General features: G+C 41.6%; 3 protein-coding genes across 5 annotated transcripts in view; 1 reads left to right on the top strand and 2 right to left on the bottom strand.

The window, feature by feature from the left end:
• ZBTB11 (zinc finger and BTB domain containing 11) overlaps positions 1-664 on the bottom strand; it is a 17,551-nt gene extending 16,887 nt beyond the window's left edge. The window contains exon 1 of the mRNA XM_021541419.4: positions 166-664. Within this exon, the coding sequence (XP_021397094.3) occupies positions 166-475 (310 nt within the window). The 5' untranslated portion in view covers positions 476-664. The remainder of the gene's footprint in view (positions 1-165) is intronic.
• The window catches only part of CEP97 (centrosomal protein 97), a 21,696-nt gene extending 492 nt beyond the window's left edge, over positions 1-21,204 (top strand). Inside the window, exons 1-11 of one of the 3 annotated variants that reach the window (XM_085574431.1) lie at positions 321-454; positions 9,095-9,237; positions 10,136-10,294; positions 10,694-10,795; positions 11,274-11,387; positions 12,267-12,433; positions 13,622-13,786; positions 15,528-15,661; positions 16,169-16,940; positions 17,954-18,029; positions 18,739-21,204. In XM_085574431.1, the coding sequence (XP_085430557.1) occupies positions 9,232-9,237; positions 10,136-10,294; positions 10,694-10,795; positions 11,274-11,387; positions 12,267-12,433; positions 13,622-13,786; positions 15,528-15,661; positions 16,169-16,940; positions 17,954-18,029; positions 18,739-19,446 (2,403 nt within the window). In that variant the 5' untranslated portion in view covers positions 321-454; positions 9,095-9,231 and the 3' untranslated portion in view covers positions 19,447-21,204. Of the gene's footprint in view, positions 1-320; positions 455-6,956; positions 7,073-9,094; positions 9,238-10,135; positions 10,295-10,693; positions 10,796-11,273; positions 11,388-12,266; positions 12,434-13,621; positions 13,787-15,527; positions 15,662-16,168; positions 16,941-17,953; positions 18,030-18,738 lie in introns of those variants that run through there. The other 2 variants (XM_021541421.4, XM_021541420.4) reach the window with 2 other exon arrangements.
• On the bottom strand, positions 3,266-6,871 carry RPL24 (ribosomal protein L24). Its single transcript, XM_021541423.3, has 6 exons — positions 6,843-6,871; positions 6,642-6,717; positions 5,502-5,612; positions 4,329-4,465; positions 3,874-3,937; positions 3,266-3,391 (listed from the first exon to the last, which is right to left on the bottom strand). Exons 1-6 carry the CDS (start codon positions 6,845-6,847, stop codon positions 3,311-3,313), a joined length of 474 nt encoding a protein of 157 aa, XP_021397098.1. The 5' UTR covers positions 6,848-6,871; the 3' UTR covers positions 3,266-3,310.
• Positions 21,205-26,989: the final 5,785 nt, after the last annotated feature.

Raw genomic sequence — 26,989 nt, forward strand, 5'->3', positions numbered from 1 at the left:
CAAGGAAGGGAAACTAATGCACGGGAAGTTCCACGCGAGAACGCGAGGAGCTAGAACAGAACAGAACCAGAGCACTCGAGTGAAGGCGCCAGCGCGCTGGCACAGGCTGCGAGCCCGCATCAGGGGAGCCGAGCCGAGCCGCGCCGAGCCGAGCCCCGCTCTCACCTCTCCACCAGTAGCGCTGGGACAGCCCGTGCCAGGTCTGCAGGCGGGTGCGGTGCGCGCCGTCGGGCGCCAGGTGCGCGGCGCGGATGAGGCGGGCGCGGCGCTCGGCCTGCAGCACCACCTCCAGCTCGGCGAAGCGCTGCTGGTCGCGCTGCCGCCGCTGGTAGTACAGCGTGCCGCCGCGCACCACGTAGCAGGCGGCGGCCTTGCGGATCTTCCGCTTGGCGTTGCCCTCCGTGCCCGGCGCGTACGGCTCCCGCTCGTTCGTCAGGTACCGCAGGATGGCCAGGTAGCTCTCCTCGCTGGACATCGCGCCCTCAGAGCCCTCAGGGGCTGCGGAGGAGCCTGCCGGGGTGCGGGAAGGGGGTCGGGATGGGCCCCGGCCCGGCGGGAGCCGCGCCGGGGGGGAACTGGAGTGTCGCGGCCCGCGGCGGCGGGAGGGAGGGAGAAGCTCGGGCAGCGGCGGCGGCGGAAAGACAAAATGGCTGCTGCACAAGCGGAAGTGAGGCGGCGCCGCGCGCGCGCGGGAGGGGCGGGGAAGGGGCGGGGGGAGCGGGTCCGCCATCTTGGAACCGGGCAGGGGACAGCCCGGGCACAAGGCGGGGCCGCCATGTCGGAACCGGGCAGGGCAGAGCCCGGGCGCGAGGCCGGGGCCGCCATGTCGGAGCCGGGCAAAGCCCGCCGCGGGGCGCGGTTGCGGCGGTGCAGCCGGGAGCGCTCCCGAGGGAACGAATGCCAGGAATGAACCCCTGGAATGAACCCCTGTGCAGCCCCGGCTCCCAAACTGCTCGGCGGGCAGGAGCTGCGAGGGGAGTAGTGGGGTCACCCGTGCCCAGCGGGAGCAGCAGCAGCGCCGCAGCCACGCCCCGGGGCGCTCGGGGCGCGCTGTTCGTCCGTAAGGGGCAAGAAACAAAGTCCTTTAGAAGGCGGCTGCGCGTTTTGCTTGTCCGAGCTGTGCGCTGGTTTTTACGCCCGAAACAGAGGCACGCCAGGCGGGAGCCGGGGGCTGTGGCTGTTTCCCATTCCCAGTTCCATTCCCCATCCCTTTCCCTGCGCTCGGTACCTGCGGGGCGCACGGGGAGCACCGCGGTCCCCACACACAGATACCCACCAGACTGAGCAAAGCCGCCCAAAGGCGCTGTTTATGTAGAAAAAGGGCTCTGTATTTAGTTTTTCGGATTAACAATGGCACTGGTCGAATAGTGGAACAGGCGGCCTTAGGAGGCTGTGGAATCTCTGTCCTTGGAGTTGTGTTCAAGACTCAGCTGGATACTAAATCCCATCTAAACAGACGCATTTTCAACAGAGTTGATGTCCTTTTAAACCAAAATTATTTTGTAGGTCTGTGACAAACGTAGGTACTCAATTTCTCCTGACAAATACCTGATAGAGGCTCAACTACATTAAATTAGGTGAACACAAGGGCTTACATTAATTTCCTTAACTCATTCTATTACATCTGTGTTTGAGGTGAATAAAGTGCTGTTTATTCTGCTCTGAACAGCCTGCCTCACTCAGTGCATAGCTTTTCAGAGGAGTAACCTGATGGGCTGTCACTCTTCTTCTCATATCAGAACTCGGGAATAAACAGCAAGAAGAGTAATTGTGAAGCACTTCTGTGCACTGCTGCAGTGACACCAGGCAGCCAAAGCCTGCAAACTTAAAAGCATTAACAAATACTAACTTATTAATAAGTCATATCTGCCAGTTTCTGTATATATCATTAGTGGTATTTCAAGCAGATGGTAAAAACTCATCTTTATTTTCAGCTTCTTAGCTGAAAATATTCACAAGGACACATTCAGGGTACCAGGTGTCTTGTAGAAGACAGTGATGTGATTTTTATAATCGCCACTAGCATGGGTAAGATTCAGAGGTGTTTTCAGCCTTCAGTATTAAATTATTATAATTCCTTTCCCTCCTAACTACAGGCAATTTTTCTTCCTCTCTTTCCCCCTCTTGTTTCTGGACCCTTTGCTTTCAAACGTGCTAACTAGCTTCCAATTTCTTTCTAAATAAGTAGCGCTGGATTTTGTTAATAGCAAAAAGCAAAATTGTTTGGAAGATCATGGTGCAGAATCAATTAGTATCATCAAGCCAGACCTTTTTAAATGGGTTGTAGCCTTCATCCAGACCCATATCTATTTTACTAAAACCCAAACAAGGTGTAAGTACAGCCCATAATCCACAGTGCCCATTACAGCCATTGTTTTCGAAGCCCAGGACTGCAGGAAGTTGAAACACAGCAGTCTTCTTGACTGGTCGTAAGGTAACAAATCAAGCCCTCACAGTATCAACAGAAAAGTAACTGATACAGAAAATAGTGAAGGTTTGCTTTCTGTTTTGGTTCTAGTTAATCAGGACATTGCTTTGCCAAGGCCATTCCTGTCCAGCAAAACCGGCAAAGTCTGGGCAAGCTGTCTGCACAGTGCAGTTACTTAGCAGACACAGGAACTCCCATAAGGAATTTCAATCCCTCTAGCAGTGGGAGGGTGGAAAATTACTAAGGGAGCCCCTAGCTGCATTCAGCAAGTTAAATATGAACCTAAATGTGCTTTAACTGTGTAACATCAGCTGCATTTGAAACCAAATCTTCACACATTTCCTTTCCCTAACAACAGCTTCCAGCATAATTTTGGAACTTCCTGACCCAGAAGCTGCATCTGAATCTTTGTGTGTAAGAGTCATGCAGTCTGTGAAACCATCCTTTCCTTTTTTTTTACCTTTTCCGTATTTGATTCTGTATCTTGCCACATGCATTCCACAGGACCTTTGTAAGTAATCTGCAGATGGTGTTGCTTCACACCCCCTTTTAGCTTGCATGTATCTCTGCTCTTAGAAACCTCTTTTATGTCACTTGTCATAGATGCAGAATAAACTTAGATGCTGTTCTGTCCTTCAGGCAAGAACATTCCTCAAATACCAGCTCCATCTTCCCTGCTACCTGAACCACTCAGTGAAGACTGGGGGAACTGTCTACGACACGAAACATTTTATGGCAGAAGATCCTTTTCAGTCTGCAAAATCCAGACATGGTCATTTTACAGATTCGTTCCCTTCAGTGTATCTCACACAGCTGAGCAGACCATGGCACAAGTAATGGAATTCCATCAGATTTATTCAGCATGACCAACAGTTTGGCATGTTAGCGCTTTCCACCAACACGGGGAGCAGAAACCTTGACTGGTTTCACAATCTTCTGCTTAGGTGCTGCCTTCGTAGGGGCCTGTAGAGAAATAATGAAGTATGAATGAAAAGAAGCTATTTATCTGCAGTCCTAAAAGTGTCTTTGTATGCACTCTTCACAGAAATCAGATCCGACTAGAACTGCAATCTGTAATATCTGGATCATGGTAACAGATGTTTACACACGTAATGCTAAGCCAACATATGGTATTAATTAATAAATGATAATGAAACACATGGTAGCATTCATCAATATATTGTTACCAAGTTCCTAGATAATGAAGACGTCACATTGAGACAAGCTTTTATCTATTAATTATCTCTGATATTAGGTCAGAGAATTGTTTTACTGGAATACTTATTTGGTAAAAAAGATTCATTCTATGCAGCTGTGCAATTACAAAAATGCTTCCACAAAACAAAAACAGAATTTCCAATGAAGTGCTACAGCAGAACACTGCGTATCATGCTACAACATGGTGTATTCTATCTTATAATCCCTGTTCACCTATTGCATCTCACCTTTGCAGCAGAAACAGCTGTTTTCTTGGTTGCCTGCTTGGCCTTCTTGGCTTCCTTTGCAGCCCTGTTAATTCACAGAAAAAGTGCAAGTTATCCGTGTCTGCCCTTCACTGTTTCCTTGTTTCAGTACTGTAAGAGCTTCCCAAGATTAAGGAATGGAATGCATTCATGCAGATTTCTCCTCTATATTCACTATCCCCTGAAGGAATTTCTACAGAGACAGCAGAACTTTGTACAAAAGTACAAAGGGAAAAGGCAAGGAGAGAGCCTTCTCTGCTGCCACTATCTCTTGCCAAGATTACTTAGTATTACATACAAATATACAGATTAAAAGAAACTAAACTCCCCACAAAAATCCTACAAAACACAGAGCTCACCTAGAGTTTAAGCTTTTGTATGTAAAGTACTGTAGTCTTTGAAAAGTTTGGGATAGCTCCACTGAGCTGACTTCTCACCTAATAGCTTGTTCCCTCTGTGCCTTTCGTACTTCGGGCTTCTGGTTCCGCTTGGCCATGATCTCAGCGAGAGAGGCACCAGTGATGGCTCTCTGGAACTTCACAGCACGGCGCGTGCGCTTCTTCTGGACCTCTTCCTAAGAGGGCAGAGACAACACAGACAATCAGCAGCACAAGACATCCAACACGGGGCTGAAGGCAACTGTGGAAACAAGCTGCTACTCAAATTGAAGCTATTTAAAACTGTACACGGTAGTAGAATTTTACTCCTCACTTGAGAGGATCCAGTGCTGCCCTACCTCCACGTGGTCCCTTCTCCAGCCACATCCTGTACTTTTCATAGTGTGTTATTAGCAACATGGCTGGCTCCCCAGCTATCAGTGTTGGAGACATACACATTAGACCCTGTATCTTCCACGCTTCTACAGCAAAGTATGAAAAAAAATATTTTGAAAGAATGTTAGAAGTTCAGCCATCTGTAACTCCCAGAAGAAAGGGTGGGAACCATAAACCTTTGATGGTGCCTTCTGAAAGGAGAACACTCCACGCCTATTCATGTGGATCCAGTGCTGGGAGCAGTGTAAGCCATCACGCATCAACTTTCTTCAACAAAACTGGCAAGAACACTAACCTATTGCACTGATGTAAGCCTTTCTCAAAGCCTCTTCTGTGCTAGTTTAAATAAGAGCATTGCAGCATACCTCATTCTACATGCCCTCATGATTTATCCTTTTCATGCAATGACAGCTACACAGGGAAAGACCTCATGCTAAGCTACAGCCCAAAGCCTTCAATAAGAGTGTATTAGGAATGTCATCCCTGCCCCTCTAACCCCAAAATCAGCCCCCTATGCTGACACCATTGAGAAGTTTACCAGACCAAACTTTTAGGAAGTCTGCATATTAAACAGCGTTACCCACCTTCCCTAAAGCTAACTTTTAAAAACATGCAATTCCCTGATCTGATCTGCTGAACATACCGTGGCTGAGTAGTCTCTCAAAGAAGTGCTACAACACAAGTGGTGTATAAACCATTATTAACTAGTCTTCATCCTGGTAACTTGGGTCATGCTTCTGCACTTCTGACACTGGCACACTTAAGTGACCTCCAACAGACCAGTGACCACATCTTTTGGTCATGAGCTTGCAGTGCCATGAACTGGTGTGTACTTACTGACTGTCCCTTCTTGTGCTTACGCCTGTAGAGAACAGTCCAGTTGATCTGACGAGGGTTTCTCTTGGAAAGGAATGCAGACTCACATTTTGCATTCAAGAACTGAAAAACCTGGGAAGGCAAAATGTTTTGTGTAAGCTTTGTTTCCATGAAAGACATTATCACAGTTTGCATTAAGTATTCTTTGAGTCAGTGTTTTTCAACATTGGTGCTTTTGGAGCTCTTAAGCACAGCTCTGACTAGTCAAAATTTTAGCAGATAACTCAAGAAATCTCAGGCTTTGCATTTTGTTACATTGGTCGAACTAATGTCTTGCAAGGCATTCTGAAGCATCATCATTTTGCTGAAAAAAGTTCAAGTAACCACTTGCATGCAGTGCTGCTGTGTATTTCAGGCACAGCATGAGTAGCTGTGTCCAGCATCATGCTCTCCAAGTGTCTGTCCTCAAGCAACAATGTACTTCCTGTATGTGAGTGACTCAAAACTTGGCCTAGGGAACACAGGGAGACCAGTGTTCAGCTTCTTGGTTAGTCACACTAACCTGTTCGTCTAAATCAACAGGCAGAACGTGCAAGCTGGTTTGTTATTAGCTATAGAGTTCCGTTTAAAGTATAAGCTAATTCCCAGGAGTGCTCACAAGGATTTAACCAGTCTATCTCCTGGTCGTTTTGCTGGGAATTCCACAGAGAAAGCTGACTGTACTGGGATACTCAAAAGCCAAGCCCTCCTTTCACAGGCAGGGACAGTCCTCTCTGCCTATGACATGACAGCTTGAAGGGGCTCTCGACCCTATTTTACCTCATAGATTTCTACTCAATTAATTTGGAAGACCAGCTGTTGGCACCAGCGGATCTTAGCATTTGATACAGAACGTCTAAGCACCATTTTCTACACAACTTCGGTACTTTACACCTGCTACTTTAAGGCTCCCTTTGGAAAATACGTTCTAAAACTCAACCGCAAGCTACAGCGCAGCAGGGATCTGCTGCGGAGCAGCCACGGCATCTGCCCGCCGGTGCTGCTCCCACAGCTGGACAGGAACGGCTCGGGCAGAGGCCGCCCCGGCACTACCGAGACTCCGGACAGCGCCAGAGGCGCAGCGCCCTCCCGGCCGCAGGGCCCGCTCCGCCCCGGCCTCACCTTCCCGTCCGTGCGGGCGTAGCGGCGGCCATGGCCCGGGTAGATCTTGTACCCGCTGAAGCTGCACAGCTCGACCCTGCGCGGGAGAGAAGAGTTAGGGGAGGGCGCGGCTGCCCGGGGGAGGCGGCCGGAGCCCCGCGGCGGCCTCCCCGCGGCGGATGGCCGCGGATGGCGGCGGATGGCGGCGGGCGGGACGCTCACTTCATGATGGCGGCGGCGGCGGCAGAGGCGGGAGGGGCGGGCCGCGCGGCGGGAGGCGGTGTCGGAGCGGCGCGCGGCGCGACGGGAGCGGGCGGGCCCGGCCATCGCCGCCCGCCCATCGCCGCCCATCGCCGCCCGCCCATCGCCGCCCATCGCCGCCCGCCGGGCTCGGCGAGCGCGGGGCATGGCGGCGGCCGAGGCCAGGGCGGGGCATGAGGCGGCCGGAGCGGGTAAGGGCAGCCCGGGGGCCGGCAGGGCGGCGGTGGTGGGGCTGCGGGTCCCGAGAAGCGCTGTGCCGCTCGGGGTGACGGGCCGAGCGGCGCCGGGGCGGGCAGCGCTCCCCGCCCCGAGGGGCGCGGGACACAGCGGCTGTCCATCGTGCTGGGCGGTCCCGCCGCGGCGTAGAACCTTTATAAACCGGGATTTGAATGGTATAGGGCCCGTTTTCCCCAGAGGGGAGGGCTGAGAGGTCTTGGAGACAGCGCCGCTTCGGGGGGTTCCTTGCTACCTGCCAAACGAGAAATAGGCCATTTTGAAATGTTCTCCTGGGTCAAATTCAAATTTTTTAATTTCCTGGGTCCTGAAAGCCTATTAGGAAAATCTCGTTCTTTATGGAATGGAATAATAATAATTTCATAGAATTATACGTGTGTATATAATTCATGCTGTATAGTGAATCGCCATGCTTGAGCAAGCAAAGTAAAGCTTGTTGCAAGAAGGACAGACGATGGTGAAAGAGAGACCTGTGATTCTCTGAATCTTGGAGGTGCTCATAAAGGACACCCCCAGACAAGGGAGATAACGCCTCTGTGAAAACCTTCCTTTGTCAGCATCATGGAGAAGTGATTATAGCAAGTCTGACTGCAGGGATGTCTAGTTCAACAGCAAAGCAGGTGGATGATGTTGCCATAGAAATACAGGTTCTTTGCAAATAGTTGTGTGTAGTAAGTAGCAATTGGATCACATTATACTTGAATGCTGGAAATCTATGAGAACTGTGTGTACAGCCACATTCTGAGTGCCCCAGTTTGAATGGGACACCTCATGTGTGTAAATAAACTGATGACTATTGCAATTCAGTACTGTGGGTCCTTGCCTCTCTCCTAGGTTGGAGGGGCCAGTTGTGAATTTTTGTAACAAACCCTTGGATAAATGAGCAGATGCAAAGTTTGTCTGGTCAATTAAAGTGACGAAGCGGTTGCAGAAGTGACTGCTTGAGTGAAAAGCAAGTGGTACTTCCTCCCTGCATGTGCAAAGACAGGAGAGTGATGGTTGCTGGCTCTGCCTTGCTGCTCTCCAAAGCACTTGGGGCAACCGTGGATTTGAAAAAAATGATGGAAATGTAATAACTGTCATCAGACATGTTTTTTAGAAATACATGTTCTCTAGCTGACAAAACAAAAAAAGTATATACACAAAAAAATGTTTGTCTCCATCCATAGTGTAACTAAACCCTAAAAACCTATAAACGATAATATTAATCATATTAGGGTGAGAACACCCTATGTTGCTGAAAACTGAAGCGTTATTTACTGAACAGATATTAAGAGATCAAGAAGCACTACAGTGATGTTTGTACATCAAATATACGGCAGAGGCTCAATGTATGAAAATTACTCTGATTATCAGGTGTCACTTTGAGTACCCAGTGATTTAAGCTCCCTGTAGATGGCATATGTTTGCCTTTTAACTTTATGTTGTGACCCTTTCTGCATGGAACGTTTGAATTGTGTGTTGCATTAAGTAAATAGTAGGCTAGCCCATTTACAGTTTGTTCCTCCCAATGCCCCCAGTACTGTAGTATGGCTGCATGGATGGCTTCTTAGTTTAGATAGAATGCTTACACATAGTTGTCAAGCTGCTCAAATTTCTCTGAAGAATTAAAAAATTGAGGCTCTTCTGAAATTTGGGGTTTTGAGGATCACACCTTTAAATTTAGCTACCAGAATTTTGCTGCATCTCACTTCAAAGGATCTGTTGTGACTTTCCCAGAATTCTGCCAGAGTTTTTAATTGGAACAGTGTCTGGAATGTATATTTTCCAGTTACTGGATCAGTTACTCTTAAAGTGTTCGAGCTGAAGTAATTTGCTTTAGTTTTACATGGAAAAGAAAACAAATCCATTTTTCCAAATTATCTGCATCTATTATAAAACAAATCTTTTTGTCTTGCGTTGCTTTTCCAGTACATGTTCTCATATATAAACTTTGTGGTGCTTTTTTGTTGTTTTTTTTCCTCCTTTTTTTTCCAAAGGCTTGGTAGTCAACTGCTCAGGTCAAGGATTGCAAAAACTGGGTCCAACCTTGCCCTGTGATGCTGATACTCAGACTCTGATTCTGGACAAAAATCAGATAATTAAATTGGAACACTTGGAGAAATGCAGGAATCTGATGCAGGTGAGTGTTACTTGATTTGAGATTATTATCAAATAATGGTGATATGATGTTAGAATCTGCTGTCTTCAGGCCATATTATGAAGTAAGCTAGCAGTTACTGTCTTCACAGGAAAATAAGTGATGGCTGACTAAAGTAGAAAGCTTTGCCTTCAATGGAGGGGGCTGTAACTAAAAATGAGCTAAATAAATCCTAATGGGGGAGGGACATCATAAGGACACTTAGAAAAGTTACTGATAACTCAAATTTTGATACTTGTTAGCTTTTGAGTACATGGGCTTTGTAACCTTGAATATAACTTAATATTATCACTGAAAGTTCTTCTGGATAGACTCGAAGCTGCCTGATAACTTCTACAGCCCAGCTACACTGAGTTGGCAGAGGTGGGGTTTGTTGCTACAACAAACCTTCTCCACACTGCCAGCTTGGTGATCATGTTACTGAAGTGTGTGTCTAGTCTGAATTTACCCTTTAAAAGTTTGTGGTTTACAGTCCTATTAGCACAGGACCTCTTTCAGAATTGTATGAAATACATTTTGTCCTTTGCCATATTGACAGTAAGGGCAATTTTACACCAGGAATGGGGCAAAAATTTGCACAATGAATTGGCAGTTCTGATATTACAACTGCATTTTCACATAACATGATTCCTCATTCTTTTTCCTTTATTTAGCTACTGCTAGAATGTTTTCTCTTAAGTTTGTGGAATGAGCTGTGAGGACTCATGTTCTTTGATCAGTAATTTATTTCCTGGCTCTTGCGGGTTTTTTGTCTGTGTCATTTACATGAAAATGAAATACGGAGATTGAACAAGTATCTGTTGGAGTAGAGATTTAACTATTAGAAGTACAACCTTTATCTGCATAGTTAAAACCTTTTATTTTGTGTGTCCATCTGCAGCTCTCTGTAGCCAACAACCGTTTGGTGCGAATGATGGGTGTAGCAAAACTGACCAAGCTCCGGGTGCTCAGCTTGCCTCATAATAGTATTGGGTACGTGGAAGGGCTGAAGGATTTGGTGCACCTGGAATGGCTGAATTTGGCAGGAAATAACATTAAGGTAAAGTGTTTAGTCTGTTGCGTTTACCAGAATTTTGTGTTATTGAAATTTGGAAAATGCTGCAAAGAAATCAGAATATGTTTTGATTGGAACAACAATGTTAATGTTTTGTGTCTGCTGGCTTATGAAATAGAAGATGGCAGCTTTTGTAGTAGAGCTGTCTAGGAAAAAATAAAAGGTTTGATATCAAAATGAAATGAAAGTAAGGAAGTAGTGTCCAAAGTAGGAAAAATAATTACTATCTTTAAAATACAACTGTATTAAAACATATTTTTTACTTTGTGTTACTTAGCTAGTGGGTTTTTTATCTTTCAAAATACTTTATAATTATTGATACCTGGTTTTATTTAGTAGCTAAAAAAAAGTTACTGTGAGTAACCAATTTCTTTATTTTTGTAGGCCATTGAGCAAATCAATTCCTGCCTGTCTCTTCAGCATCTTGATTTGTCAGACAATAACATAGCTCAATTAGGCGACCTCTCCAAGCTTACCTCACTAAAGGTAGATGTTCTAGCTCTGTTTTTATTGCATTCTATACACAAAGAAATTTGCTTTGAAAATTGCTGCCTTTAGACATTCACTCTTTGAATACTAGCTCTTAGAGCATTTTAATTCATTAACTGTAATTTCTTGAGGGAAACGTGTAAATATTCTCTTCCTTGTTTTGAAGCTGCAGGAGCTGAGGTAGTGATTTTTCTATAGCCACTCTAATGATTTTGATAAAGATGTGATGGTGATGCCTTCTTCATAGCTCTTTATTCTCTTATCTCCTATCATGAGTCAAAACAAAGTATACTTCTAACTCTTCCAACATGCACACTGTAGAGAAAAATGTTTCCAAATGCATTTTTTGGTAACTGTGACCAGAAAGTCTTACTTATACTTCTTTTGCAATGTATTTTTTGTCAGGTGATGCCTAAAAAAGAAATCTGTGGGTTTTGATCAGACATTTATTTCATCATGTGTTTTTATTTTATAGACTCTTTTGCTACATGGAAATATTATAACTTCACTACGCACTGCCCCTGCTTGCCTACCTCAGAGTTTGACTGTTTTTTCTTTGGCAGAAAATGAAATAAGAGACTTAAATGAGGTAAGATATAGAAGATAGATTACCTTGTCTTTATTGTAGACTGAAAGAAGGAAATTGAACAATATTTTTGAGGTTGTAATTGAAAATGGGCTCTCTTCTTTGAAACAACCCAACTTTTAATAGTTTAATTGTGTATATGTAATAGCCATATTTGCATTAGCTGCATGAGCTAGTGGTATCTTTTAGAATTTAGTCTGGAAAGAAAATTGTTTTTTTTCTGTTATGTTTTTGTTATTCAAGGATGTTACTTCTAGGCCTAACCTTTTCTGTTTGTCTGAAAGTTGAAAGCTGAGGTGATTAAATGCTTCAGACAGCTTCTGCAGCTGCTGGGATTAGAACAGAGGTTTGCATTGCACTTGTTGCCACTGACCTATTTCTCAAACACTGTGTAAGAGAAATAATCTGCCTGTGACTTTTGTCTTTATTGTTTTGTTTGTTTGATGTATTATAAGTAGCAGTCAAAACTCTTGGCTGGGATTTCATGTCAGAAGAAAAATTTTTGGTAATAATTTCTCTTCAAAACAGGACAGGATTTTCCCAACTTTTTGGCTTGCCTTTTTTTTTTCTTTTCTCCTTTTCCTTTGTTTTCAAAATCAAAATCCAACACCTGTTGTAGTAGACTGGATTCATATTACACCTTTCTATACATAAAGCCCCAAATTTTAAGAGAAGGTAATTTCCAAGGACTAACAGCATTTACAGAAGAATTAATGGGAAATGGCAGTAGCTGATAGAAGGTCCTTTGTAGTCCTTTGTGTTCAAAAACTGAACGTGATTTTTGATTTATTTGTCATTCTGTTTTGCATGAGCTGTCCAGCTGTAGTTAGGAGAAATGTGGAATGTTTTGCTCAGTTAACAAATGTGTCTTTTTTTCTCAAGGTTTCTTTCCTGACCTCTCTTCACCAATTGGAACAACTGTCAATTATGGACAATCCCTGTGTGATAGCTACACCTTCCGTTCCTGGCTTTGACTACAGACCTTATATTGTCAGTTGGTGTCTGAACCTTAAAGTTCTTGATGGATATGTGATTTCTCAGAAGGAAAGGTGACATAATAGTATTATTAAATCTCTAAACTTACTACATAAAGTTTGGCTAAGCTAAAATTGCTGTAGCTAAATTTATCATCTGTTGCACGGGAATTATTATTTCGTTTGTTTAGATAGAAGTATGAGGTTAAACTTTTATTTTGTTGCTTAAATTACAGAAGCACTTCTACAAAGCAAAACAGTGGTAGCAGTTCATCAGTAGTCTGGTACCCTTTCTTTACAGCCTCTTTGACTTTGTAGTATGTGACAATCAGCAGGAGTTAAAGCTGTTGTCTTGGGGGAAGTTCAAACTTGTCCGTATATAAGCATGATTTGTGTGTGCATTTCTAGATTTGGCTTTTTTTTTGTTATCAATTACTTAAATACTATTTTGCTCAAATCATTTGTTACTGTATCACTGTGCTCATTAGATCACTATGGTATCTGTATGACAAAGTTCTTGACATTAGAACAGTCCAAGCATAAGGATTATCCAGTATAAGCACATTCCAATCCCGGACACTAACACATTCTAGGACATTAACGTACTTTTCCCCCGTTACTAAAATAAAAAGGTGCCCTTTTTTTGGTCAAAGGTAAACCAATTCTTTTTCTGTTTCACCATAACATGCTATGACTTTCCAAGAGAGTTGCCTGTTGGAATTCTAGACTTTTTTTCATGACTAAGGGGATGTTCTGTATCAATTGTTTGTACATGTACTTGTATATATACAACTGTATATACACGTATTTGTATAATGCATGTGATGTATTGTATTAAATATTCTCAGAAATTAATTTGAAAAACAGACTTGTTGAATACTTTTTAGCAATATTTGCTCTGTGTCTTTTTTGCATATTTATATGAACTTCTCTGTTTCTGTGAAAGCTTTGCTGATAAGTTCATTGAGACAAATGTGTTTTCAGTGCTCAAAGACTACACACAAAGCAGACTGCACAGTTTTGGATAAGTGGGATTTTTTTTTTTTGTTTCATTGATGCTTAAATGAATGAATACATTAGTCATTGTTCTGTTTATGACATTGCCAGTTTCCCTGGGCATTGCACATGTTCCAAATTTTGCTTAGATTTCTAGATTAGCTCTTTGGTACCTACTAGAAGAACTGTAGTGAAAACAGAATTACTGTTTCTATGCCATTTATTAAAGCTGCCATTTATTAAACCATTTTCCCCCTTTCTTAACAGTTTGAAAGCAGAATGGCTCTACAGTCAAGGGAAAGGGAGGTCATTTCGACCTGGGCAGCATGTTCAGCTAGTTCAGTACTTGGCTACTGTTTGTCCTCTCACATCTGCATATGGACTCCGGACTGAAGAGGATGCCAAACTGGAAAAAATACTGAGTAAGCGAAGGTGAGAACTTAGTTTCTTTCTTAGAGAATGTAATTAAGAACATAATTATATATCTGATGTGTTAGATGTAGTAAGATTTCATTTTAAGTATTTCAAAGTAACAGAGAGGACTGGAGATGCAAAGTGTCATGGAGGTACAGGATGTGTCCTAGATGGGAATGAGAGGCAAGGCAGCAGCAGCAGGAGTGTTTTCCTGCTTTCTGGGCCATCTAGGGGAAAATTCTTTCATATTTTTCAGTCTGTGCTTTGTAGGACACTGAAAGTAATTTGTGTTAGAAATGTGATTAAAATAAACAAACTATACACTGGGATATTTTTTTATTGCCACACAAAAAAATGATGAAAATTTCAAAAAGGAGCTTGGCTTTTGTTCTAATTGTAAATGAGGACTATTGTGGTACACAGGTGTATCAGCCACTTTTTTACTGTTGAGATGTTCTTTCTTGGTTTTAAAGTTGTCCTTTGAGAGACACTGTTCCCAGTGATGCATTTGTCCATCTGTATCTGGCATCTGAGGTCTGTCAGCAGAGGCCACTGGCTCTGCCAGCAGTAGCTGTGTTGCTAAGGTCTGTGCAAATAGATGAGTAAAGTTATCATGGTGTAATTTTTGTCCATGTAAAGATGAACTAATTTTGGTTAGAAGGCAGAAAACAAAACAATGCAGGTTGTTCTATTCTGCAGGACCTATTTACAAACTTTTGCTTGCAGTAAGAGCAGAAAATTAATCTCCCAGGAGCACGCTACCTAAGTAGCATAGTGTGGTTAAAAAGCTGAGCAACAAAAGTGTTGTAGTTAGCAGAAGGGTATCTCATCAAAAGGGCCAGAAACTTGGGAGCATCTGGGAGGAGTCACTGCCCACTTTGCAAGGCTAAATTGGTCTTGGGAGGAAATTGCAGAAATGTTGTAGCTGTTTCTGAGGAGGAGGTGCAGTCAAGGCATCTTGACCTTGGAATCTTTAGCTAAGTGCTCTAGCATTCAATGTTTCTGGGGAAAATTCAGGAAGTTGTTCTGCTAAATATAACTCTTCAAAAATTAAAAATCCCTCAACAACCAAGCAAAGAAAAAAAACAAACCCTAGCAGAAAAAGCAATCCCCCAGATCATCACCTGTATGCATATATGATTTATAGGACAGTTTGACTTTGTCCTGTCTCCTGAGCTTCTGATTTAGCTGGGCTGAAACAACCTGTGCGTTCTCTGAATTTGTAAAGGATGTTTTTTTTTTCCCTGTGAAAATATTTGTTGATTTGTACTAGGATTTTGGGCTGTTAGTAACAGGAGCACCTATTCCTTGATACACTCACTTTGAAATGTAAAAGATACTCCTATACCTACACACATCATGTATTCCACATTAGACATTTAAAATGTCTGCATGCTTTCTTTGTTTGTAGAAATAACCTCATGTTTTTCAGTTTATAGTCAGAATTGCATGTTGGGTTTTTTCTCGTTTTTGTTTCGGTTTGGGTTTTTTTGGTGGGCTTTTTTTTTGTTTTGTTTTTGGTACATGTAATGAAGAAAGAGGGGATAGAGGAAGGGGAGCAGGAAAAGACTGCAATTTCCTGCTTTGTGAATAGTCCTGTTAGTGCCTTATGTGTGTAGGAGTCTGCATAACTGGCCTCTCCTTTAGAATGTTTTGATCACTTTTCTTTTGAAATAGTTCATAGTTTCTTTTAGATGTTTTCTGTACTAAAGAAAGTTTAAAAGGAACATAAAATCTGTTGTTGGCACTCTGTGCTTAGACTCCACCAGAGGCAGCTGATGCATGAAAACCAAAATGAGGAGCCACCTACATCTTCTGCTCCCAGCAAAACAGTGCCAGTTGCTCATGAACACAGTGGTCTGGCCCAGCCATCGCAGGTGGTTCTTGAAAAGGGTAAGTAGCTTATCTACACCTCTAGAAATAAATATTTTTCTTTTGAACATGGGTTACTTTGTGGAAGGAATTTCAGAGCAAGACCCTGTTATTATTTTATTTTATTGATCTTTGATTTTCTCAAATTAAGTTATAATTTGTTCCTAAAAAAAATATCCAGTCCATGCTTATTTGTGTTTTGAAATGCTAGTAGACTGGTTAGGTGAAAAACCCAATCCAAGAAACTAAAGAGTAACTACTTTGACTTTTGCATTTCATACAAGTTTATTCTCCAAGGAAGTGCAGTTTGTGTAATTTCCTGTACCCAGTATTTGCCAAGTTTGGATATTACTGTGGTACATATTGTCCTGATACAGAAATGATGCTCATCATTACTAACATGTTAGATCATCTTGCCCACCCAGGTGCTAACTGTCAAAACCAAACTGGGAATCCCTATGAATTAAACAAACTGTTACTATTTTTGAAATACTCTTAACACTATAATGTGGCTTTCTGCCTATCTAGAGCCCGTCATCCAGAGGAATTCTTGGGTTGGACCAAGTGCAAGCGGTGATCATTCCTATGCAGTAAAGAACACTTTTCTTCATGAAAGAAGCTTTTCCAAGGAGCTACACCTCGAAGATTTACAGACAGATGAAGACAAACTAAACAGCAGCCTTTTATCCTCAGAGTCAACTTTCATGCCAGTTGCTTCAGGATTGTCTCCAGTGTCTCCTGCTTCAGGCCTGAAGCTACATGGAATCAATCTGGGCCTAGAAGATGATGATGATACAGTGATTGAAGGTGTGAGAGATAATAATAGTAGGGAAACAACTAACAAGCAAAAAGCTTTGTCTGTTACAGGAGAGCACCCTAATAGAGCAGCAGGAAGTGTGGAAAGGCAAGAGAGTGTCAGAGAGATCCTGCAGGTGCCTGCTCCTGATCCAGTAGCAGCTGGCCTGGCTGCAAAGACTGGCAACTCTTCAGGAGCCTCTGCAGGCCAAGCTCTGCACAGTCGCCCCAGCACCTCGTTAGGTGGTGAATCAGGAGTAAAAACTCTTAGTCCTGACCAAATGACAGAAGAAAGGTCTGGTTCACTGTCTGTGCAAGGTGCAGCACCAGCTGATCAAGGTGCAGCTGAGCTGCAAAGGATGACTGAAGCAGCTACCAAGCTTCAAGCTTCCTGGAGAGGCTTTTACACGAGGAACCACCATCCTCGAGCCAAGGAAGTGCGCAATGAAATTCGACTGCACAGAATGCAGGAGCACATCATTTGCTTAACAGCTGAAATAAAAAAGTAAGTTGAGATCTGCTGTGTATTTGCAAGTCTGTCTGATATAACCATCATTCCAGATTATTTCAGAACAGATATATACGATACAACTACTCACAGTAGAACCTAGCATCAGAAACATAAAACTGATCACATTACAGGATCACTTCCTGTAAGGTAAGCACAGTTTTGCACATAGCTATTCATACTCTCAAAGTGCCTTCTATAAGTGGATTGGGTTAGAACACATTTTTCTATTCCTCTTTTAGTAGACTTGCATATTTCAAAATAGAAATTGCTGAATGGGATTTTTTTAAATTTGTCTCCTCACAATTAGAGTCTATAAATAGTGTCCATCTTGAGAGCCATTCTTCTGTTGCTGTGAAAAGAATTTCCTCTACCTTGTATGATACAATTTAAAAATGTGATTCTGTGTTTGATTCTGTTTTAATTTTTGATCCTGTGAATCCATGTTTGGAGAAGATCATGGTCAAAGTTCCTCAATTTGTAAGCCAAAAATTCAGTATTTACTTGATATCTTTCTAGATCATCCTGGATCAGCTAGTCTGACGGTCTCTTTTTCTTCACTATCACAAGTAACAAAAGTTCTGTAAATCAAGTTGAGTGCTCAGTGAACCTCCAGAAACTCCCAATGCTTACACACCATACTCCATCCATACATCAATGGGACAGCATAATTTGAAATGAAGAAGTACTATTTGGTGTGGAGGGAGTGATAATTGTGTAGGAAAAAATAAGAGCTCAGATTCAGTTTAGAAAAAGACACATTATTGCCAAGTCAACAAAAGTGCTGCGGTAAAAGGAAGCAGAATTTAAATGTAACTGAAAAAGAAACTTGAAGTCAGCAGCTGGGTATTTATGGCAAGCCAGACTGCAGTAATTTCTTAATGTTAGGCTCTGTTATATCTTTCAAAAGTGCTGTTATGTAAGTAGGCATATTTATGTGTTCTTTTTGCTCTTGTTACCAAAATGTTGCTTATTTAAGCTGCATAAATTTTGGATGTGTGCTCTTGCAGACTGAGAAAAGAAAGAGAGGAAGATAAAGTGCAGAGGCTTGTACAGGAGGAAGCTATCAAATTTCTTTGGAACCAGGTAAGTAATTTTAGCCCTCTTGTTTTTGTGCTTAAATGTGAATTTGGAATTCGAATTTGAATCTGCCTATATGTGAATTTGCATTATTTCTTACTGTAGATCCTGAAGAGACAGTCAATATGGTTCAGTTTTTCTGATGATTTGAGTGGTTTAATAGAATCTTATTGCTGTGTTGTCTGCTATACTGATGCTGTTGGGGAAAATAACCCTCAGAACATCAGTGCAAGAACACTGGTTTTATTACTAAAGGCTGAATTGTGGCCTGGTGTAAGAAGGAAGACAAAATGCAAGAAAAGCTGAATAAACATAAGTAGGACTGGGGAGAATGATGTTATGGGTAAATGCTCATGACAGATGAGATGATATCAAGCAGTGTTGGTTGTGAGCAGCTCATTTTTGAGGCAGGAAAGTTGTTAATACACCTTTTAATAATCTTTGCTTCCAAAAATAAGGCTGTTTTCTTAAAAGCAGATAAATCCTTTCTGGTTTTAAGAGCAGGAGCTTGTGTGCTCTGTCAGTGTTTGGCATGTGGGTTTAAAAGCCATGATTTCACAGTGAGAAGAACAAAATTTCCCTAATGATATAGGAAACCTTTTGTTTGTCACTTGGTCTTGGATTTTATACTAGAGCTTGGTTGCTGAATGCAAGAAATCCACTAGAAATCAAGACACATTTAGCTGCATTTCATAATGAATTTTTCTCTATACAGGTTAAATCCCTTCAACAATGGCAGCTTTCAGTGATGCAGAATTTAGGTGGTGCTGGGGTCCCTTCAGCCAATATTTTATGTACATCCAAACCACCTCTTCAGTCATCTGCAGTGGAGCACGAAGTCCCAGCAGCTGTTAGTTCTGCTTTGTCAGTTCCAGCCAGTGAGGATGAGCCTCAGGAAAGGTCCTTGCTGCAGTTTCCAGATTCTGGCTTTCATACTTCTGCGGCTGATCAGACTCGTGCCAGTGACCTGTGTGGCTCTGAAAAGAGCTCAGCTGAAGGAACTGAGAGCTCCCTTTCAATGGAAACCATCAAACAATGTGGCAATTCTGTTTTAGCATGTTCAGAAGAGGATGGCCCTGGGGCGTGTGGGCAAAGTAAAGAGAGCTCTAGTAATGAGCAGGACAACGGACTGATAGAACAGTATTTAAAATCTGTTCAGCAGCTGGAAGAGGCTGATGAAGACACAGTTTGCAATGAGGAAATGGAGGGCAGCTGTATACAGATCTCTGTGTCAGCAGAAAGCCAAGATTCTTCCTCTGACACTGTCTCTATGGAGCTCCCTCAAGACACATCTTCCCCTGTCCGAGGTGAAATCTGTCAGACACCACCAGAAAGCTTCAAACTGAATTCAGAAATGGTAGAAGGGAAGCAAACAGACTGTGATTCCTCGTTTCAGGTGCTACATGTTGGGATAGCTGTATAATAGGATCACTTCCACAAAGGACTAGGGATTCCATTTCACTTTCTCTTTCTTTTTCCTGTTTATACAAAAGTTATTTTTCATGTGTGTTGTTTCAGATTTTGACTCATGTTAAGAATTTGTTGTAATTACTATTTTATTGATGTTGCTGAGGATTGACACTAACTATGCTAACCTGAAATAAGCAAAGTTCTCAGTGACAATCATTATGCACTTTATTTTCAAACATAAAACTGGTATCCTAATAATTGGCCTCCATTAAATTAGTTCTGAAGATTGGGTGGTGGTGGTGGTAATGTTTCCTGTAAATTCACTTTGGTGAATGTGTTAGTAAGTATTTGGGGTTTTGGTTGGTTTTTGTTTGTTTGTTTGTTTTTTCTGCAAAGAAATATTAAGTTCTTATTTTGTAAAGAGAAGCAGACAATGCTGGAAGAAATGGATTCAAGACAGGCAATATCCTGTCATAGGCAGGATGCAGCCTCCTGAGAAAGATGAAAAGTTGCTTTTCAAGCTTCTTTTGACTTAAAGTAACTTGGTCAGTGTATCAAAGATGCATTCCAGAAAACCAGTGTCCAAGTCAGTGACTATTTTGTAAATAAGTTGAAGTTGCTGGCGAGGAATTAGATCATTTACATACACACACTGAAACAAGGACTCACAGGAGAGAAACCTCAGGGAGCTTCAAACAAGCCTTGACGTTTGTTTGCCCTGGGGTTGAATTTCCCTGCCTTCTCAGGTAAGACTCAAAATGGAGCCAGCAGCAGCCAGGACTAAGTAAGAATTTCAAAAGGGTGTGTGATTTGGGAACATCATTTCCAGGACTGCCCTGTAACCGCCTGGGTTACAGCAGCAGACTTGGAGGAGTATGTTTTGCTGCACTAGGATGCTAATGTCCATGTGGGATTTGGACTTGCATGGCTTTCAAGACATTAGTGAGTTTGATGGATCACAGCTATTTCTATCTACAGGTATAAATACTAAAAGCAAATCCTATGATTTAACTCATTCCTGATATCTCTGTTGTGATTTTTGTTTGTTTTTTTTTTCTTTTCTCTTTATGTCCAGTAGTTGACATTTTAATTAGATCTGGATAAAAAGTTGTCTTTCTTCCCAGTTAGCAAATATGCTGAGATACCTAGGCTATGCTTTCCACTTAAACACTGAGAAAGCAGCAGGGTTTGTATGTTACCTGGCCATGGCTATGTTGGGATTTTTAATGGAAATTGATTGGGTATCTTGTCATACTTCAGCAGTGACAAGAGAAGTCTGTTTTGCCATGTGATTTGGGATGGCCACCAGTGAAATAAAGTTGGTGTTGTGATTCACAGGCATCAGTGGCATTTGCTGATGCTGCATTTTGCAACGTGTACTGGAAGCCCAGTGTTGCAGTAGTTTGCTAATGTCTTCTCAGTTACAAAGACACTTGCTTATTGTAATTCTCTGGATCCACAGGTTAACTTCTGGTGCTATGATGTCATGAAAACCAACTAGCACTCTTAAAAGGACACTTGAGGCCACCATACCATGTAAAATGTTTTACCATGTGAAATAATTTCATTTTTGTGAAAGCTTTGGTTGCATGTCTGCTTTAGGTTCCAAGCTGAAATTTACCACTACTCAGGAGTTTGGGATGAAGCCAGTATCTATCTGCTTGAGGCCTCAAAATATCCTTTATTTAGAACATAAATTGGATTGATCTTGTACTAGCCATGTTGCCAGTGGTGAAGTTCACCTTGGAAGAATAAAGCTTGCCTCTGTGTATAGAGTATCCGTCATCTTTTTTTCTCCCACCTCAAAAAAGTTCTAGGGCACCAACTTCTCCAAAGAGCTGTCTGTGCAGTCAGGCTGACCTTTGTGCTGTGCATATATGGGAGCATTAAAGAAAACCCATCTCAGCAGAGGTGGTAGGTTCTTCACGTTGCTCTTTGTAACTGAATGTAGTCACAACACATTTGTAACATGACCATCTTCATAATTAGATCTTAGAGCACAGTTGTGCTTGGGTGTTGAAAATGGTACAGGTGCATTAATGCATCACAATGTCTGATTACCTGGGCAAAGCAGTGTGTAGTCCACAGGATCATACCCTTGTCCTCTGAAGGTGCTGAATTTGGCTTTAAGTCTGCCATGCTTGAGGATCTGCAGTTCATAGGACTTAGCTCTTTGAATGTCAAGATGTTATATAAAACCCCCAAACTTCAAAGAGCCCTCTTTGTATATTGAGAGAGAAATTATTTCAGTGTTTGAAGCAGTTCTGGATCTTGCACTCTGGAGGCAGTGGTCAGTGTAGGTTCTCTTGACAGAGTGCTATGTTGCAAGAGCTGGAAGAAACTAGACCCTGCCTCGATAACTGAGGGAAGCATATGTATTTTGCTGGTTTGGATTCTCACTTTTGCTGCAGAATTAGGGTTAATTTTGGAGTTGTCAGAGGGGGGAACCTTGGTTCAAGTAAATTTTTAATGGAAGCCCTAGATGTTTCTTGATATTTCCTTTTGTTATTAGAACTTGCAAGCACAAAGACAAGGCAACTTACTTTAACTAATCTCAAGGTCAGCTGTTGTCCTTATTAATGTGTAACCTAGATATACAAAAATGGTTTTATGCAGGGTACAGCGAAGCGTGTACCAACAAATATTCAGCTTTATCTTACTTTTTTGGGGAAACAGTGAAATACTAGAAATTTTTTTTCTAATATTCTGAGAAGTAGCTTGCATGTGTAGCAGATGAGTTGCCTAAATATAGAGAAATCAAAGAATGGTGAAGTTTGGGATTAGTTTTTACAGGGCTAAATATAATTAGTTTGTATAAACTAATATTTTCATCCTGATCATTGAAATACATACAGGGAAAGGCATAATGAGGGATACAGTGGAAAAATAAGGAATAAAACTGGATGTATACTTAAAATTGTCTTCTTTCAGCCCTATTTTTGATCTCTCAAAGAATTATGATGTGGAAGTGTCTTAGTTTAATATATGGCTTAGCACTTACTCATCTTTTAGTAAGTTTCCTTAATCTAGGTATGTAATAGTCTTTTAGTTGGGTAGGGATGCACAGTTTTCCTTTAGAGGTGATGGAAATTTCATAAATAAATTGGAAGACCTAAAATACATCTGAAACGTTACTGTGTTAATATTATCTTCTTTCCTTCTGAAAGGCTTCATGTTCAGCAGAAGAATGTACTTTGTAGAAGAAATGCTTATCTCTTGTGTTTTGTCCTGGGCTGATCTTCTAGTGTTAGTGGGAGAGATCACTTGGTTATTTGACAGGTAATGTTGCCAGTTCTGCCGTGAGTACAGTCCAAATGCTTCTTTAATTTGCTTCAGAAAAATCATATAAATATAGCTCAGACTATTTAAACTGCACCACACAAGTAGTTTTGCCCCAGATGAGGTAGCAGGCACATGAAAGCTATTTTCTGCTAGTCTGTGGCAGAAATTACTCTTGCCTCTTTTTCTGAAGGCTGGGACAAGTGGCTCTATATACAATAGAGCAAGAAGGCATTAGGACTGAAATTTCATTTTGCTGCTTCTAAACCACAAATGTCCTTCAGCAAATACTTGAGAAAATCCTTGCTGAACTAAATTGCAGATGCCTAACAGCTGTTGATAGTTAAGTTTCTTAGACAACCATAGGTTCCACTATTTGCATGCAGCAGTTTAAATGATGCACTTAGCAGCCAGTCTTTATACTAAAATGTTGGGGTTTTTTCTGAATAATGTTTGTATTTGAGCTTGCAAATTATTCCTGATTTTTTATGAATTTATATATATATTGTCTGAGGAATTGCAATTTTTGTTTCTACTTGTTGCAGGTTATCTGATGAACAAATATGGAATATATGTTCCTTTGAGATTACCTGGGTAATTTTTACTGCACTTGATGTTCTAGTGTGTCTCTCACAGATACATCTTTTCCTTAGAGGATAAAATTGTAGCAGTTCGGGGAGACTGACTAAGTGACAATAAAATGTAAAAACCAGTCAGTTCCCCTGCTAGTGGAAAAGACACTTTATTTTTCCTCTCCTGTGATATTAATTCCCCCCTTCCCCCTTGAGGACTGTGCCACCCAAGTAAGTATGCATCAAATATTCATAAAGTCTTTCAAAATGTCTTCTTTTAATAGTTACACTTCTTTTTTTTTTCCCAGATTGGCTTTCTAGGACAAGTTACTGAGAAACACTTGCTTTCTATATGCCTACCAAAAAGTTTGTGTATTTTTAAATGTTTTCTTTGTCAGCAATGGAAAAAGCATAGGATCCTTTTCTTGCAAGAACATAAACCAGTATTTACCAGGAAAGGTGCTTTATCTCTTGGAAAGTGCCATGCCAAATTTCATTGTGCAAGAGCTCTCAGTAAGAATCTTTTTTTTTCTGGCTTCATTACGTTTATAAGTATCTGGGCCAAATTTATTTGTAGCATAATTCTACTGAATTAATTTGGGTTTTTTTGAGACTTTCACAGTGGTTTTCTACCTCTAGACTAGAATTTGAGAAGAAAAGAATTTGGTATTGGTTTGTCTTTCTATTTCTTGCTGTCTTCTGTGAACAATGGTGGGTGGTTAAACTGGTACAGTTCATATATTTTCTATAAGTGTTTACATTTTGGATTTATGGTTTAAGTATTTGGTTTGTATTGCTGAGTTTGGAATTTTAAATAAATGATTTGTACATTTATTGAAAATGTTATGGTGTATCTTATATTGACTCTTATGGCTATAGTCATAATCTTAAAATTGGAGAACTCTTCTGGACATGGGAAGCTCAGGAATAGAAAGCAAGTGATGACAAGATAAGAGTTGACATTTCTTTACTTGGCACAGCTGGTGGCCACTGTTCCAGTGCCTAGGACAGTAAGAGTGTAGTAGGGTACATGAAATGAGTTCACCAACAGCTCTGAAATTGGTCTTTGTGATTTGCAGCCCTTTGTTTCTATTCCTTGGCCCTCTTTTGTGTTCTTAATTGCCTGCTGTGTTTAAATTAAAAGATGTGGCTGTATTTTGTACAGAGTTTTCTAGAAAGAAAATTAAGCTTTAAGGGCTTATCAAGAGAAACACAATTGCAATGTGTGGTGTTGCCTGTCTTGGTTTGGTCAGATACCTGCTCTCTTCTTAAATAAACGAAGGTTAATTAAACATCTTTTTAGGCTTTAACAAAAAGAAACAGTTCAGTTCTGACATACATGGAAGTCATGTTTTACTGCAACACAGTTCTCTGAAAGGTAAAAAGAATACAACAATAACAAAACTGAAACAACAAAGCTAACTTTGTTTTCACTCCATTTGTAACTCATGGAGGTCAGTGGACATTTTAAATTCTTTACTATGTGTTTCTACTTCATTACACCAGAGAAAAGATGTTTATTTCAAGTGGGACTCTTCTTGCACTTCTGTGAAGGTGTTTGCTCTTAGGCTGGTGAGGCACTGGAACAGGTTGCCAAGAGGAATGGATACCACCCCTGGAAGTGTTCAAGGCCAGGCTGGATGGGGCACTGAGCAGTCTGGTCTGGAGTTGGAACTAGGTGATCTTTAAGGTCCCTTCCACCTCATTCTAGGACTCTATTTAAAAGTCAAGAATAGGCACAGCTAAAGTAACTCCAGGTCTGAAAAGAGAAGAGTAGTGCCCTTTTATTTTAAAAGCCTTAAAGCTGGTCTAGTAAGTTTAAATGCTCTGTGTTGTAGGGATAGTAACCATAGTATTTCAGGGACTCAGGTTGAAGTTCACTGTTGTCCCTGTTTTTTATTCATATTTGTAATAAGATCAAATCTTAAAATCTCTAGCTAGATTTGGAAAATGAAGGTATGGCTAGGATGGGCCCATTTTGTTCAAATTGAAGTAGTTACTTCTAATTTTATGGGCTGAAATCCTTACTTATGCTAGGATTTATTTTGTTTGTGGGGTGGTGTGAGAAGCAGGAAAGCTCTTGGCTCTGAGCCTTGCTCAGCAGTAGCTAAAACAGCCCTATGTTATCAGTGCTGTTTGCAGCACAAATCAAACACAGACCTACCATAGCCACTGTGAAGAAAATTGCCTGTCTCCCATCCAAAACCAGTATAGCTGCTCTTTCTAGCATGTGCAAGATGATATTCACCAAGGGAAGGAATATCAGAAAATTGTGCTTAGGATGCCCAAATAAAATGAGTTGCGTCTGACTTCTAAGATGCTTTAATTTGTGAAAATTAAGAAGCCCATGATCATAAAGGATGCTCTGGAAAATGTAAAATCTGACACATTGTGTTTGAAGTGTTCATGTGTTGGACTGAAAGCCATAAACCCTTAGAAAAGCCTAAACAATTCTCAGACAATGTACTGCTGCAAGGGGCAGCAGTCTAGCAGGCAGGGAAGTTTGCTTAGCATTGTGCTAAACTGCATTCAAGCAGCAGCCTTTGGGAAATCTCTTCCTATCCAGTGTTAACCCAGCTGAAGTTATCCAGTCCCTTGAGTTTTAGCAGGATGTTTTCTGGTGTGGGAAGTGCATGGAAGATGTGCTGAGCAGTTTACTGCTGCTTATGCCTTAGTCTGTAGGACGTGGGGAGAGACAGGACTCTACAACAGAAACTCTACAACCAGGATTTACTTTTCTTCTTTCCATCAGTAGTTCCTACAGCCCCTTCAACCTGAAGTCTTGGGCAAATGCATGTGGTGTTGGAGCCCATGTTTTCAAGACTGGCCCTCCAGCTGTCTTGTACTGGTGAGCTCTCCAGGACAGAGATGCACTTGTCATCACTGCAGCTTGCTAACTCCCAAGCTCAGTAGCTTTACAGCAGATTGGCTTTCCTATTGGTCTCTGATTCTGATACTGAAATTTTTAAGCACATGAACTAGGTATTATTTTACTACTAGGACAGATAAGCTACCTTTATCTCACCTGCTTTCTCACATTCCTAGCTGCCTGATGCTTTCCTTCCTTTGGTGTAGCAGTGTCAGTGTTAAACGGGCAGGATCTATTCTGGACAGGCTGTGGCCATGTCCATTGTCTGGTGGAGAAATAGAAAGGAAGACCAAGAAGAGTTTCTCTTAGTCCCAAAGGTGAGCAGAGTTATCTGAAAGAAATGGAAATCTGTTCCTTCCTGTCTGCCCTGGAGTGGGAATGCAGGTTCATGGAAAGGCTGATGGTGCCTATAGGAAATCTTCCTCTTAACCTTTTGGAAAAGGACTTGAGGAAACTGCAAGAAAATTCTTCTAGCAAAAGCATTATCCCTTTAAAGCATTAGAGGATGTGAAAACCATTTGGATGGCACCAGGTCAGCAAGAGTTTTTCCAACAGTTAAATAGACCTTATTGTTGCTGTGCCTGAAATCGGGGGCCATGCTGAACTTGTGTGCAAGATGAGAGTGAAGCTCACTGTTCTAACGACTGCAGAAGAACAAGACCTGGATGATTGTAGAAGGGAAAAAAGATTGGAGAAGTGATACAAGGGTAATGTAGCAAAAAGAGACAGATCAAAGCTGTCTATAGAAAGGAAGCAGTGTGAATTGTGCTCTTTGCAGGCTGTCCAATGCATTGTTTGTTAAATCTCACCATACTTCAGCACGAAAGCATGTTTTA

Source organism: Lonchura striata, chromosome 1 (assembly GCF_050655825.1).
Source record: "Lonchura striata isolate lonStrDom1 chromosome 1, ASM5065582v1, whole genome shotgun sequence".
Taxonomy (NCBI): domain Eukaryota; kingdom Metazoa; phylum Chordata; class Aves; order Passeriformes; family Estrildidae; genus Lonchura; species Lonchura striata.